At 37.5% G+C, this 16,985-nt stretch overlaps 1 protein-coding gene across 1 annotated transcript in view; it reads left to right on the top strand.

Annotated features, from left to right (window-relative positions):
• NRP2 (neuropilin 2) overlaps positions 1–8,001 on the top strand; it is a 198,447-nt gene extending 190,446 nt beyond the window's left edge. Inside the window, exons 16-17 of the mRNA XM_053698656.1 lie at positions 2,936–3,004; positions 3,558–8,001. Coding sequence (XP_053554631.1) covers positions 2,936–3,004; positions 3,558–3,856 — 368 coding nt within the window. The 3' untranslated portion in view covers positions 3,857–8,001. The remainder of the gene's footprint in view (positions 1–2,935; positions 3,005–3,557) is intronic.
• The last annotated feature ends 8,984 nt before the right edge of the window (positions 8,002–16,985 follow it).

The raw sequence follows: 16,985 nt of genomic DNA, 5'->3' as shown, positions 1-16,985 counted from the left end.
TGCACTTGAATAAACTCGAATGAGTTAGCTTGCGAGTATGAATATTAGGTTGGTTTATTTGCAGTTGACGCGCTCCATTGAAGCCTAAGGGAGAATAAGTTAATGTGGTTGCGATATTTCAAAGTTACACATTTTGTGCACTTCTGGTTTTTCTTGCCCACTGTTATTACTTTCATCTTGCAATATAAGCGCAACCCGACACACACAAAAAGCCTCCAGCTTGATAAATTAACGTGCGAGTAGGAGTACGAACTAGTTCTCCACTTGTAATCTAGCCCACAATGTGTACTAGCAGCGCAACCAGATTATGAACAACACTATTAATTGATATCCATTTGTCGCAGACATAATCTATACAACGTTTACTAAAATCAAACAGATTTGTTAGTATACTATATTAATGGTCATATATAAAACGAAATAAAATAATGTTCGTATACCAATGTCTCTCTAGCAGTGTAATAAAATATCTACTTCTATTCTTTTCTATTACTGATACATTCTTACTTTAAATATATAGGACCAGATTACGAGTGGAGCACGAACGTATGCACGTGAGCAATAAGGGATTCAGCACGGGGGTTTGTGCTCATCGGGTTTACCGCTCGTATTACGAGTTCAAAGTAAACGCGATCGCAATTTATGCTAGAATGATTACTGCAGCTTTAGAGCTCTGGTTAACAGTTTTCCGAAACAAAAAAGTGCCAGAAAATTAAATATAGATTAAGACCTTGTTTTAGCACACCTTTGGCTTAGTACACCTTCAGGTTAGCTCTTGAGCAAAAGCCAGGAACTGAGTTTTTCAGGGCGCCCCATAGAAGTCTATTAGTGAGGGATTTAGCAATCAGACCTACAGATGTTAGAGAGCCCTAGGCATTTGTTCAAACACTAACATTTTACTTTCTATGGTAAAAATGGAAGCACTATGGATTGTTCTCTTGCAATGTTAGCACACCATAGAGCTACTATTTTCCTAACACTTGTCATTGAGGCCATATCATCTGGTAGGCATAACGGTATATAGCTCTATATCTGGGCGTACAAATACTGTTAATGAATATTTTATTTTATTGTTAGCCTTAACATTTCACAATAAATCAAGCTTATCACTTACATTTTAAAATCAAGTAGCAGGTCCTGCAAAGCAAAAAAAAAAAAAGGCTGGTATAAATTGACCATCCTGCTTTGTACAGACCTCCCATGTGAGCTCTCCTGGGTGGTCCAGGGGAATGTTCTCTGGCTCTGCCTGGTCTAGTGTAGATGCAAAATGAAATGCATTCATTATAAGGCAAAGCATACACCTGCTCCTTTATGTTAGAAGCATTCTCACAGGTCAGATATGCTTATCCTTACTTAAATCCAGTTTAAATTCTGCTGCTCTCTGCTTACATATACAGGGTGGTTTATACAAACATACTGTGCTCCATTAACCTAAATAAAGACAACATACTATTTTAATCTTTTTAGAACCTCAAAGGCATTTCATGTTTAAAATAAGTTCTTTTTTTTTTTTTACAAAGCAATTGTACCGCTCAATGTTGGTTTTTAATGTATGTTTTTTAAGTTCTGAAGATGTTTCCTCTATGAAAAATAACCATAAAAATGTGTCTATCTTAAAGGGATATTAAATACTTTGGGTCAGACTCCAAGTGAAGCGCAAATGTTGGCGCGCAAGCGATAAGGAGTTTACTGCAGGTGTTTGCGTGCGTCGGGTTAATAGAACATTACAAGTTACAAGTAAACGCAATAGCTTAAGCGCAATTCAAGTTAATGCTAGTTGGGTTAGCGGATCCTCAGAGCTCTGATTAACTGTTTTGCGAAACAAAAAAATGCCACAAAACGTATCAAAAATACATTACAAAGTACAGTTACATTTATAATAACACCATGTAATAAAAATCATTTAAAAAAAATATTGCACAAAAAAAAGTTATAAGGGCTCAAAGATATGAGGTCTCATGAAAAAAAACAGCCAAAGGGCTTTAACATAGAGATACATACATATACATGTCTAAAGATGTATATATGATTTATATATGTGTACATATGTATCTGTATTTATATGTGTGTATATGTATTTACAGACATATAAACACATAAATACATATATATATATATATATATATATATATATATGTGTGTGTGTGTGTGTGTGTGCATTGGACATTTGCAGTTAAAGTAATGGTAAATCCAAGCGTATAAAAAATACTAGGATTAACCATCACTAAAAATAAACATTAGTTTCAGTTTCAGTCATCACTTACTAAAAAAAACGCTGTTAAACTCACCCTATCTGTGCAGCAAAGCGCTCTTATTCAATGAGGTGACGTTACCACCTCTAAACCAATAGCCATTTTTTTTAGTAAATGATAACTGAAACTAATGTTTATTTTTAGTGATGGTAAAACCTAGCTTTTGTTATACGCTTGGATTTACCATCACTTTAAGAAGATGAAAACATTTAAAAGCATATGTATGCAATATTTATTTTAATAAAGTGTTATACTGTTTCTAATGTAAATATTCACATTCCAATGTTCTGCAATGCTGAGTATTGTGAACTTTCCAGGTACTGTTAGAAGTGGAAGTGAAGACTGCTACATTCCACACATTCATTGGCTGCACACTCTAGTGATCCATTTATAACTGTCCCTAATTGGCCTCAGCAGAGAAGGAAACCTAGGTTACAACATGGCAGTACCCATTGGTTTATGGACACTAAAACGTTATACTTATTTTTTTCAATATTATAGTCTCATGCTAATATTTAGTGTTTAATGTCCACATTTTTATGTTATAAAATGAAATAATCTATGAATATGAGTGGAGCGGGAAGTAGAAACATCTTTTAAAAAAAAACAATTATATTAATGTTATTACTTATTCCTTGGTCTGATAAATTGGGCTAAAACATATGTTACCTCTGTTTTTCTAGTGGATGTTCCAGTTCTGAGAAATGACTATGACGTCTCTCCTGAACATAATTTTGGAGTAGGAAAACTTGGTAAGACATATATGAACAGTCACCTCCATATATCTTGGTTTGAGAGCTGTAGCAACTTGAGTGGAATAAAAAAATTGCCTAGTAAAAGTATTCTCTTACACAAAATTTCTAACCTGAAAAGAATTTGTAGTAGCAGGTCCAGTAGATTACTTAAAAAAAAACAGGTTTAGCTGAAAAATAAACACCTACATAGTCTTAGATAACATATAATCAGAATGTTATTAGATTTTTTTTTGAGATCAGGAAAAGATGATTGGTAAACATTACAAATGTACCCCCCCCCCCCCCCCCCCCCGCACACACACACACACTTTAATCATGGATGATATAATGTAATGTATAAAGAGTATGTACATCATTCTTGTTTTCTGTAAAAAAATCTTCTTTTGTAACTTTGCATCCTTTAATATAAATGTATGCTATCTAGTTAATCTAGATAATTCTGGTGGTCTACAGTTACAATTTTGCTTTCTATTTTTATTTTAGAGAATATAATATCAGATGCCTTTAAATCAGAAAATACTATATGTTTATAAATGTTTTTATATTGTAGGTGACTTTGACGGAATCTACACCACTATTCCTACCAGCAACATGGTGACTCCCAGATCTGATAAAGAAGAGAGCTGGCTTTACACCTTAGATCCAATATTGGTGACTATTATTGCTATGAGTTCCCTAGGAGTTCTACTTGGAGCCATATGTGCTGGTCTTCTTCTCTACTGTACCTGTTCATACACAGGACTCTCATCCCGCAGTTCTACAACACTGGAGAACTATAATTTTGAATTGTATGACGGTATCAAACACAAAGTGAAAATGAACCCTCAAAAATGTTGCTCAGAAGCATGACAAAATGTATTGAAATAGAATTGGACATTTCAATTTGGCTTAGAGAATTCTTCATTTGAAAATGGTCTCTAGGCATCAGCCATGGTAATTTACGCTTGGTCTTCAAGTAACTCTCCCAGCTGCTTTTTTCTACAAAGCTCCCACTTGAATACCAACCATGGCTTTGCATTAGCATGGAAGAAAACCTTGTGCTACACAAGATGTCTTAAAGAACGGTTTATTGCAGACCATTCCACCAATGCCTCATAAAATAGAGCTTCTCCATCTACTCTTTTTATATAATTGCATTCAGATAACCCTTAAACCATTATATACAGTCAATCTGATAAAGAGTGTTATGGACGAAGTCTCCTATCAGATGGGTGCATTCACCTGCTGGATTTTGGAACCACAGCACTATGTAATTGGATGAGATCATTTTAAAGACTATGAAATTAAGTGCTACAGATAGTATCTGGGCAAGAACAGAAGAGCCTTAAAATTAGTTGTGAACAAGAGCCATTTTCTACATCCAGGTCTCTATTTGAAAAGTGACTGCTTCTGTTAGAGGCCCCCAGTTTTGTTTCCCCAAATGCCTCGAACAATGGACACATTTTTAAAGGTTTTTATATTCAGAGCTGGCTTTGATTGTACCTTTTATGTATTCTATGTTTGGGGAGGGAGGGAATTGATTACATTTCATCTATTGTTTTGGTGAAGCTTTTGAATTATTTGTTTGACTCCTGAACTGCTATTGTAAGCAGCGTGCTGTTGTCAGTTTTTCAGATGCTGTTTATTTGTTAAACATACATCATTTTGTTAGTGTTTTAGGTAGGTGAGAGGACTTACAGGCATTCTGACCCAAGTCTTTTTAACAGTTTGTTGTCAACAGACATCCATACAGTTAAGATTTGGATATAGAATAAATGCCTAACTTGGTCAAACTTACCTATGTTAGATTGTATGGAGCTCCTATAACTGCTTAAAATACAAAATCAGTTTTCAACTATTTGAAAATTCTGTTGAACATTTCTGACAGAATATTTTCCTGAAAATCTGGCACATTCGGTAATAGAACTTGGGGTCTTATGTTTATATAATCAAGGGTAGCTATTTGCTATAGCTCGTGAGGGAAGTATATAGGCAAAGGCTTGAAAAAACAGTGGCAGTTTACCTCCTACAAGAGTGCCTAGCAAGACATTAGTCGACATTAATGTGTGGATTGTCCTTTTTTATTTTGTTAAAAAAAATAGCAAAAACAAAAAAACAACAACAATTATATAGAGCTTTTAAACTACAATTATATTTATAAAAACCCAACAAGGCTTTGTTTTGTGTTGCCAACTTAGTGATAAAGGTGCTCAACTAAGTATCTCTTTATGGTTTGACGTGTTTTCATAGGTGTACTGTGCAGTGCCATACTTTTATTTAGAATGACATTTTCTAGAGTACGTGACGTGTTTTATTACACTTAAATCAAGCATCATCATCATCTCCAAATCTATTGCCTCTATTTTGGCAAAAGAGGACAAACTGGTATATTTTGCCTGAGATTTTATTTATTTTTTTAAGTAAACAATCTGGTAAGAACTTTTTTCACAACCATCCTTTCTCACATTTAACACTGTTTCCTGCTTAAGTGCCTTGGACAATTAATACATTGCATAGAGTGAAAACGCAAAAGATTACCAATATATTATCCTTGACCATATTTTTTCAGGGCTTGAGTGTTTTTGGAGATCTTTCAAATGTAATGGAAGATTTACATATCCCTGTGCTCAAATGTTTATATGGTCAAGTAGCCTTGTTGTGATGAGTCTGATGTAATTTACTTTGTCAAACCGCAGTTAAACAGTCAACAAATAATATTACAATTTGTCCATGGACTTTGTTTTTAATTTATTGAATAAAGTATTACCCCTTTTCAGCTGATAATATACTCAACCCCAGAAAAAAATGTAAAATTAAAACAGTTTAATAAGCAATGTAGCAATACATCTATTTATTGCCCCAAACACTTACTGACCAGCTTTTAGTTTTGGAATGTAATGGTCATTAATGGAGACAATTTCTATAGTAAGTGCCTATATTGTTTAATATCATGAATACTATCAATGATCTACATGGGGGTTTTCTGTTGTCACATGGCTTACAAATTCTGTAAAGAACCCCTTCTTGGGCTTAAAAAGGATTGAAGATTGTTATGAATTAAGAGAACCGTAAAACATATGAACCAAAATAGTCTGTATTTGAAATTATACATTGCATAGAGAAATATAAGTTTAATTGGTGAAAACATCTTGATAGTTTATAAAAGGGATGTTAAAGTCAGTTTTTTTCTATCATGCATGCATGCAAAAGACCTGGAATTAAACAATTAAAATATTTTCCGCATGAAAAACAGTTACGCTACTGAAATTTATAATGCAACTGCTAATGCATGATACTGAAGTATCCATCACCTACTGGCTGATAAGGACAAGCCCCACAACTGTACTGGTAATTAGGGACATACCTCCACAAGCATGAAAACAATGTAATTTTATTAAGCAGAGCAATGTCTGTTAAATAATCTGTAATAAATGTTAACTTACTTTTATATATATATATATATATATATATATATATAATTGGCTTTTATGTCCATTTTAAATCCTCTGACACCAAGAGATCTGGTTTTGTTCCCCACATTTTCCATTGCTAATACCTAACTAAGCAATTTGATTACTTCATTACAAAAACAGTGGTTTATAATGTACAAATTAGCTTTTCAAGCGGTTTTATTAAGACCTCTGCCAAGTTACCATATCACTAATGACCTCTAGCCTGTATAGGGAAAAGAAAAATAATGGAATCATTTATGTTCAAGTTAATATAATGGAGAAAGTAGATGATATTAAATATTGACATTATTATGGTTGAAGTCATCTTTGAGCTTATAATGTTTACTTTCGAAAGGAAAAAATGATAGACGTAACGTAAGGTGCATACTCATGGTGCTGTTGGAAGCTATGTGCAGTCCTAGAAAGCTACATGGCAATTAAATTAATGAATTCAACCATGTAAAACAATTTAAGTCTTATTAAAACAAATGTTTAAGCATAACCCCTATTGCCTCAGTGGAAAGTTTTGCAAAATGTTTAACACAAACAGATTTTTTTGTTGTAAATAAGAGGATTATACCAATTTAAACTCAACTATAGTTGTATTAAAACCAGCTAATCATTGGGATTCAGACACGCTTGATCATATGTTGGGTCTAATTTAATATAGTATGAGGTGGTCGTTTGGGGTTTCCACTGTAAGCAACAATTTCTCTTATAATGACACAGAGGCTTTTGCTGAATATACCAACTAGGCATTTGCACACGAATTAGACAGAACTGAAGATTTTGCAGAATGGAAAGTGATCAAAACTAAAATCAAGGGGTTGTCTGGATAGCAGCATACCAGTGACTACATATGTTGGTTAATGGGTGTTGTTACCGCTCTGATGGACTATTACCCCAATTGTGAGGTAATCACAGCAAAGAGCATTTGAATGTTAAAGGACTAAAGGATTTTTTTGTCATTTCTATTTTAAAGCAGCAATGTCACATTCTATGCAAATTTCATATTTCACACCAATAATCCACCATGTGTATATGTCTGTGTATGTGTGTATGTGTATGTATGTATATATATATATATATATATATACTGTATATATATATATATATATATATATGCACACACACATACAATCATAAATATGTAATTGTATATTAAACCACTTTTCCACCTAACCCACAATTTAGTTTAAGTAGCACTATAGAAACCTAAAATATTATTCCCAATGATGAAAAATGTATTCTATTTATTTCAATTAGTCACCCTCTGTATTTATGATAAGTGCTGCTTCTCTAAATTTGATATTTGAAGTATTTTGGGGCATGTTGCTTTAAACATAAATCCTTTACTAATAGAGCCGGCTTTGTTAAGTTCCTCTGGCAGTAAAGGAGTTAAAATGCATCCTACCACTTACTGGCTGAGCCAGAATTAATGGATTTAAGAGCTTTACTGTGATTCTTAAATGTAAAGAATTTAGGAAATACAATGTAAAACTGTGTTATGTAATTTGTACAAACTTTTTTTAAGATAACTATTTAATAAATAATATTCCAGAATCTCTTTGTGACTGGTCAATTTAATCCAAATTATACACGGTCTCTCTTATAGTTAACATTGTAAGCCATATTGTTCTATATTCCTTAAACCTCCTGCAATGTGAAGTGAGTTCCCTATGTTTAGTTATAATTCTTATATAGTTGTTTTGTGGGAATTTAATGTGTGGCATATATTGCTAGGAGCATAAAACACTTTGGGGAAGATTACGAGTGGAGCGATATAATTTGCGAGTGAACGATAAGGGGTTTATCACGTGTGTTTGCGCTCGTCGGGTTTACCAGTTTACCACTAGTATTAAGAGTTGAAAGAACTCTGGTTAACTGTTTTGCAAAACATAAAAATGCACAAAACACATAAAAATGCATTACAAAATACAGTTACATTCATTATAACACCATCTAAAACAAATTATTAAAAAACAAATATTGTACACAAAAGTTAAAAGGACTCAAAGATATCAGTTGTTGATATTGTTATTGTTAGAAAAAAGGCTGCAAAGGGCTTTAACATTGAGATACATACATATACATATCTAGAGATATGTATATATATATATATATATATATATATATATATATATATATATATATATACCTGTTTACATATGTATTTATAGATGTATATATGTATTTACAGACATATATACACATATAAACACATAAATATTATTGTCATTTATATAGACATAAATATAGACACTGGAGCCCTTTGCAGTTAAAGGGCCACTAAACCCAAAATCTTTCTTTCATGATTCAGATAGAGAATAGAAATTTAAATATTACAATTTACTTCCATAATTTATTTTGCTTCATTTTTTAAATATCCTTATTTGAAGAAAAAGCAATGCACATGGTGAGCCAATCACATGATGCTTCTATGTGCAGCAACCAATCAGCAGCTAGTGAGCATATCTAGATATGATTTTCATCAAAGAATATCAAGAGAATAAAACAAATTAGATAATATTAGTAAATTAGAAAGATATTTAACATTGCATTCTCTTTCTAAATCATAAAAGAAAAAATGTGGGTGGCATGTCCCTTTAAGTATATGAAAACATGTAAAAGCCTATTTATGCAATATTCATTTTTAATAAAGGCTTTAACTATTTATTGTAAATATTTCACAATCCAAAGTTCTACACATAGCATACAATGTTCTATAAACAGATATTCCTATATATATAATATATATATATATATATATATACTATATATATATATATATATATATATATATATATATATATATATATATATATATACTGTATATATCTATATAATCATATATATATAGATAATCATATATATATAGATAATTATCTAAATATATATTGTACAAAAAAAATCAAATATATCTAGAAATATGTATTTATGAATAAATAGAACATATTCTACTATGTAAAGAACATTGGAATGTGAAATATTAATATTTTCATGTCAGGTTAGCGCACATGAGAATATTCAATGGGGATTGTGCTCGAGTAGGGTGTTCGTGGAATGCATGAATATGCACATGATATTCTAACCAACTTTTTGCGCTCATCGGGTTAGCACAGGAGCGAAAAAAGTTTACTTTCAACTAATAATACAAGCTCAACCAGACGAGCGCAAGAAGCCGCGCTTCTAGTGCAGTTAACACTCAAGTGGGAGCATTAATTAGCACTCCACTTGTAAGCTGGCTGTTTATAATTAAGTTTTGGCCCACTTTTTTTCTTTTGTCACAATTTATTAGAAAGGAAGTGCCTCAATTCCTTTGTATTGGAAAATTGGACTGCAAATATTACAAGATATGTTTTTAAAACTTTAAACCACTTACATTTTTACAAATATAAACATAAAAATAATCTTTAAAAAAGTCTAATAGAAGAGTTAGAAATTCCATGACATGCAAAATGGCTGACATTTAACGTAAAGAAACATTTGTTATTAATAATAATAATAATAATAATAAAAAAACAGCTTTGTCACATGGTTGTAGATACGATAAAGGTTGCACACTGAAATCAAGAGTTAAGGATATATCTTGATGAGGAATAATCAAAACTGAGCTTAGTTTGAGCATCTACTCTCAAACAACAGTGATCTCTATACCCTGACTGTTTAAACATCCAGTAAGTACAGTATTAGTAAATATGCTACCTTATTTTATATGTGACATTTATATGAAGCTTTTAGTGCTAGGATTCCAGTTAAATGTCGCCATAGATTAAACTTTCATCAGAAACAAATACATACACAGAGATTTAATGTTACCATATTAGTCTATTGCTGTCTTTAGGTCTAGTCATAATAAAATACATTTCTGATATTAATATCTTTATTCAGAGAAAATTCACCAGTTTGTATTCAATATTTTTATTCAGCTTAAAAGGACAGTAAAGTCAAATTAAACTCATTAAAAGCAAAACAATTGTACACTATGCCACCATTAACCAATAGCTAGGCATTTATTTAATTATATGCAATATGGAAGCCTGAGCAGGCTTGCTCTGATTTTCCTAACACTTGGATTTAGCTGTACTCCACGTTAGTCTCTTTAGCAGGGCTAGCTTTTAAGCAGTTAGGAAAACACAGTGGGGCCCACCCCACAAGTTCCTGACAGATTCCTGCCCTCACTTAATCTGTTCATTCTTCTATCCACAGGTCTCTGTGAGGAGCGGCTTCCTCTCATACCAGTGACTGGTCCTCCTGCCGGACAGTCAGGTGTGTAGGTAAATGCCATGTTATTTCTTATAGGATCTATTTTGGCACTACATCATAAATAAACTGCACTATATTGGGACTCATATTCCTGAGGTCAAGAATTTTTTCAGGCAGGTTGCAGGGCACTGTGTGGCAGTAGGAGGGAGATTTCTATTAGAATACATTTAAATTGAAAGTTAGTTTTTTTTAAAAAATTTTTATTGGTGGCTCAGTTAGCGTATCTGCTTATACATGCAGTTGCTTTTTTGGGGGGCTTGTGATTTTATCGGAGGGTTTAAACGATATCCGTTTTCGGCGGTGTAAAGAGTGTGATGTCATTAGGAGGCATGTTTCCTCCTCATAGCGCGTGGTTTTTTGGCTCCGTTTATTTACAGAATAGTCTCACAGCGTACATTACTCCGACTTCTTCTGCTGTGCCGCTAAGTTTCTCCTGCAGTTCGGAAGTCCTCAAAAGTTGATCGTTCCATGTCAGGAGGAGCAGGTAGGCACCTCATCTTAGCGCTGAGGTGTAGAGAGTGCAGGAGGTTTTTACTCAAATTATTTATATTTAATCCCTGTTTAATCCTTAGAATAAAGGTTTTTGAAGCAATAGATAACGTTTTCCCTTAAAGAGAAAGTAAAACTTTTTTGTCAAATTTAAAAGTAAAGATTTTTTCTTAACATTCCGGTCGGTGCCAGATGGATCTGGAGTCTAGGCCTTCTGCTGAATGCAGACTTTGTTTGCATACCCAAGTAGAACCCCCTTTGCCTTTCTGCAGTTCTTGTTTTGAGATAACTCTTATGTACAAAGACAAACTGTTTGTTACTGAGCCACAATTCCCCCAGGATTATGCTGTGCAGGCACTGTCACAGCCTCTTCCCTGTACATCTCAACATCACATGCAGTGTAAATAAAAAGAGAGAAGCGCTCAACCTGGGAACGAACAATAGCATATTAGCTTGTTCTATGGCTAGTTACCACCCTAGAAGCAGCCTCTTTTTGCTCAATATGTGCCTTTCACAGAGAAGAACTTTCCTGTAGCATATCAGTCTGATCCTGACTTCACAGTACAGTCCAGCCCCGAAATACCAGGCAATCCCTCTCTGTACAAGAGAAACAGCAAAACCTCAGACGTACGTTTCGGCCTATTGTGGGCCTCGTCAGTGAGGTGCAGCCATATCCCTCTAGGCACACTGAGCAACGGGTCCACGTCTGGATTCCCGCATCACACTTAGGGAGACTTCCCTAAATGTCATAATTTGCATAAATAAAAAGAGAGAAGCGCTCAACCTGGGAACGAACAATAGCATATTAGCTTGTTCTATGGCTAGTTACCACCCTAGAAGCAGCCTCTTTTTGCTCAATATGTGCCTTTCACAGAGAAGAACTTTCCTGTAGCATATCAGTCTGATCCTGACTTCACAGTACAGTCCAGCCCCGAAATACCAGGCAATCCCTCTCTGAACAAGAGAAACAGCAAAACCCCAGACGTACGTTTCGGCCTATTGTGGGCCTCGTCAGTGAGGTGCAGCCATATCCCTCTAGGCACACTGAGCAACGGGTCCACGTCTGGATTCCCGCATCACACTTAGGGAGACTTCCCTAAATGTCATAATTTGCATAAATAAAAAGAGAGAAGCGCTCAACCTGGGAACGAACAATAGCATATTAGCTTGTTCTATGGCTAGTTACCACCCTAGAAGCAGCCTCTTTTTGCTCAATATGTGCCTTTCACAGAGAAGAACTTTCCTGTAGCATATCAGTCTGATCCTGACTTCACAGTACAGTCCAGCCCCGAAATACCAGGCAATCCCTCTCTGAACAAGAGAAACAGCAAAACCCCAGACGTACGTTTCGGCCTATTGTGGGCCTCGTCAGTGAGGTGCAGCCATATCCCTCTAGGCACACTGAGCAACGGGTCCACGTCTGGATTCCCGCATCACACTTAGGGAGACTTCCCTAAATGTCATAATTTGCATAAATAAAAAGAGAGAAGCGCTCAACCTGGGAACGAACAATAGCATATTAGCTTGTTCTATGGCTAGTTACCACCCTAGAAGCAGCCTCTTTTTGCTCAATATGTGCCTTTCACAGAGAAGAACTTTCCTGTAGCATATCAGTCTGATCCTGACTTCACAGTACAGTCCAGCCCCGAAATACCAGGCAATCCCTCTCTGAACAAGAGAAACAGCAAAACCCCAGACGTACGTTTCGGCCTATTGTGGGCCTCGTCAGTGAGGTGCAGCCATATCCCTCTAGGCACACTGAGCAACGGGTCCACGTCTGGATTCCCGCATCACACTTAGGGAGACTTCCCTAAATGTCATAATTTGCATAAATAAAAAGAGAGAAGCGCTCAACCTGGGAACGAACAATAGCATATTAGCTTGTTCTATGGCTAGTTACCACCCTAGAAGCAGCCTCTTTTTGCTCAATATGTGCCTTTCACAGAGAAGAACTTTCCTGTAGCATATCAGTCTGATCCTGACTTCACAGTACAGTCCAGCCCCGAAATACCAGGCAATCCCTCTCTGAACAAGAGAAACAGCAAAACCCCAGACGTACGTTTCGGCCTATTGTGGGCCTCGTCAGTGAGGTGCAGCCATATCCCTCTAGGCACACTGAGCAACGGGTCCACGTCTGGATTCCCGCATCACACTTAGGGAGACTTCCCTAAATGTCATAATTTGCATAAATAAAAAGAGAGAAGCGCTCAACCTGGGAACGAACAATAGCATATTAGCTTGTTCTATGGCTAGTTACCACCCTAGAAGCAGCCTCTTTTTGCTCAATATGTGCCTTTCACAGAGAAGAACTTTCCTGTAGCATATCAGTCTGATCCTGACTTCACAGTACAGTCCAGCCCCGAAATACCAGGCAATCCCTCTCTGAACAAGAGAAACAGCAAAACCCCAGACGTACGTTTCGGCCTATTGTGGGCCTCGTCAGTGAGGTGCAGCCATATCCCTCTAGGCACACTGAGCAACGGGTCCACGTCTGGATTCCCGCATCACACTTAGGGAGACTTCCCTAAATGTCATAATTTGCATAAATAAAAAGAGAGAAGCGCTCAACCTGGGAACGAACAATAGCATATTAGCTTGTTCTATGGCTAGTTACCACCCTAGAAGCAGCCTCTTTTTGCTCAATATGTGCCTTTCACAGAGAAGAACTTTCCTGTAGCATATCAGTCTGATCCTGACTTCACAGTACAGTCCAGCCCCGAAATACCAGGCAATCCCTCTCTGAACAAGAGAAACAGCAAAACCCCAGACGTACGTTTCGGCCTATTGTGGGCCTCGTCAGTGAGGTGCAGCCATATCCCTCTAGGCACACTGAGCAACGGGTCCACGTCTGGATTCCCGCATCACACTTAGGGAGACTTCCCTAAATGTCATAATTTGCATAAATAAAAAGAGAGAAGCGCTCAACCTGGGAACGAACAATAGCATATTAGCTTGTTCTATGGCTAGTTACCACCCTAGAAGCAGCCTCTTTTTGCTCAATATGTGCCTTTCACAGAGAAGAACTTTCCTGTAGCATATCAGTCTGATCCTGACTTCACAGTACAGTCCAGCCCCGAAATACCAGGCAATCCCTCTCTGAACAAGAGAAACAGCAAAACCCCAGACGTACGTTTCGGCCTATTGTGGGCCTCGTCAGTGAGGTGCAGCCATATCCCTCTAGGCACACTGAGCAACGGGTCCACGTCTGGATTCCCGCATCACACTTAGGGAGACTTCCCTAAATGTCATAATTTGCATAAATAAAAAGAGAGAAGCGCTCAACCTGGGAACGAACAATAGCATATTAGCTTGTTCTATGGCTAGTTACCACCCTAGAAGCAGCCTCTTTTTGCTCAATATGTGCCTTTCACAGAGAAGAACTTTCCTGTAGCATATCAGTCTGATCCTGACTTCACAGTACAGTCCAGCCCCGAAATACCAGGCAATCCCTCTCTGAACAAGAGAAACAGCAAAACCCCAGACGTACGTTTCGGCCTATTGTGGGCCTCGTCAGTGAGGTGCAGCCATATCCCTCTAGGCACACTGAGCAACGGGTCCACGTCTGGATTCCCGCATCACACTTAGGGAGACTTCCCTAAATGTCATAATTTGCATAAATAAAAAGAGAGAAGCGCTCAACCTGGGAACGAACAATAGCATATTAGCTTGTTCTATGGCTAGTTACCACCCTAGAAGCAGCCTCTTTTTGCTCAATATGTGCCTTTCACAGAGAAGAACTTTCCTGTAGCATATCAGTCTGATCCTGACTTCACAGTACAGTCCAGCCCCGAAATACCAGGCAATCCCTCTCTGAACAAGAGAAACAGCAAAACCCCAGACGTACGTTTCGGCCTATTGTGGGCCTCGTCAGTGAGGTGCAGCCATATCCCTCTAGGCACACTGAGCAACGGGTCCACGTCTGGATTCCCGCATCACACTTAGGGAGACTTCCCTAAATGTCATAATTTGCATAAATAAAAAGAGAGAAGCGCTCAACCTGGGAACGAACAATAGCATATTAGCTTGTTCTATGGCTAGTTACCACCCTAGAAGCAGCCTCTTTTTGCTCAATATGTGCCTTTCACAGAGAAGAACTTTCCTGTAGCATATCAGTCTGATCCTGACTTCACAGTACAGTCCAGCCCCGAAATACCAGGCAATCCCTCTCTGAACAAGAGAAACAGCAAAACCCCAGACGTACGTTTCGGCCTATTGTGGGCCTCGTCAGTGAGGTGCAGCCATATCCCTCTAGGCACACTGAGCAACGGGTCCACGTCTGGATTCCCGCATCACACTTAGGGAGACTTCCCTAAATGTCATAATTTGCATAAATAAAAAGAGAGAAGCGCTCAGGTTGAGCGCTTCTCTCTTTTTATTTATGCAAATTATGACATTTTGGGAAGTCTCCCTAAGTGTGATGCGGGAATCCAGACGTGGACCCGTTGCTCAGTGTGCCTAGAGGGATATGGCTGCACCTCACTGACGAGGCCCACAATAGGCCGAAACGTACGTCTGGGGTTTTGCTGTTTCTCTCGTTCAGAGAAGAATTGCCTGGTATTTCGGGGCTGGACTGCACTGTGAAGTCAGGATCAGACTGATATGCTTCAGGAAAGTTTTTCTCTGTGAAAGGCACATGTTGAGCAAAAAGAGGCTGCTTCTTGGGTGGTAACTAGCCATAGAACAAGCTATTATGCTATTGTTCGTTTCCAGGTTGAGCGCTTCTCTCTTTTTATTTATGCAAATTATGACATTTTGGGAAGTCTCCCTAAGTGTGATGCGGGAATCCAGACGTGGACCCGTTGCTCAGTGTGCCTAGAGGGATATGGCTGCACCTCACTGACGAGGCCCACAATAGGCCGAAACGTACGTCTGGGGTTTTGCTGTTTCTCTCGTTCAGAGAAGAATTGCCTGGTATTTCGGGGCTGGACTGCACTGTGAAGTCAGGATCAGACTGATATGCTTCAGGAAAGTTTTTCTCTGTGAAAGGCACATGTTGAGCAAAAAGAGGCTGCTTCTTGGGTGGTAACTAGCCATAGAACAAGCTATTATGCTATTGTTCGTTTCCAGGTTGAGCGCTTCTCTCTTTTTATTTATGCAAATTATGACATTTTGGGAAGTCTCCCTAAGTGTGATGCGGGAATCCAGACGTGGACCCGTTGCTCAGTGTGCCTAGAGGGATATGGCTGCACCTCACTGACGAGGCCCATAATAGGCCGAAACGTACGTCTGGGGTTTTGCTGTTTCTCTCGTTCAGAGAAGAATTGCCTGGTATTTCGGGGCTGGACTGCACTGTGAAGTCAGGATCAGACTGATATGCTTCAGGAAAGTTTTTCTCTGTGAAAGGCACATGTTGAGCAAAAAGAGGCTGCTTCTTGGGTGGTAACTAGCCATAGAACAAGCTATTATGCTATTGTTCGTTTCCAGGTTGAGCGCTTCTCTCTTTTTATTTATGCAAATTATGACATTTTGGGAAGTCTCCCTAAGTGTGATGCGGGAATCCAGACGTGGACCCGTTGCTCAGTGTGCCTAGAGGGATATGGCTGCACCTCACTGACGAGGCCCACAATAGGCCGAAACGTACGTCTGGGGTTTTGCTGTTTCTCTCGTTCAGAGAAGAATTGCCTGGTATTTCGGGGCTGGACTGCACTGTGAAGTCAGGATCAGACTGATATGCTTCAGGAAAGTTTTTCTCTGTGAAAGGCACATGTTGAGCAAAAAGAGGCTGCTTCTTGGGTGGTAACTAGCCATAGAACAAGCTATTATGCTATTGTTCGTTTCCAGGTTGAGCGCTT

The sequence above is a fragment of the Bombina bombina genome, chromosome 1 (assembly GCF_027579735.1).
Source record: "Bombina bombina isolate aBomBom1 chromosome 1, aBomBom1.pri, whole genome shotgun sequence".
NCBI classification, from domain to species: Eukaryota; Metazoa; Chordata; class Amphibia; order Anura; family Bombinatoridae; genus Bombina; species Bombina bombina.
This window is presented reverse-complemented; position numbering and strand designations above follow the sequence as displayed.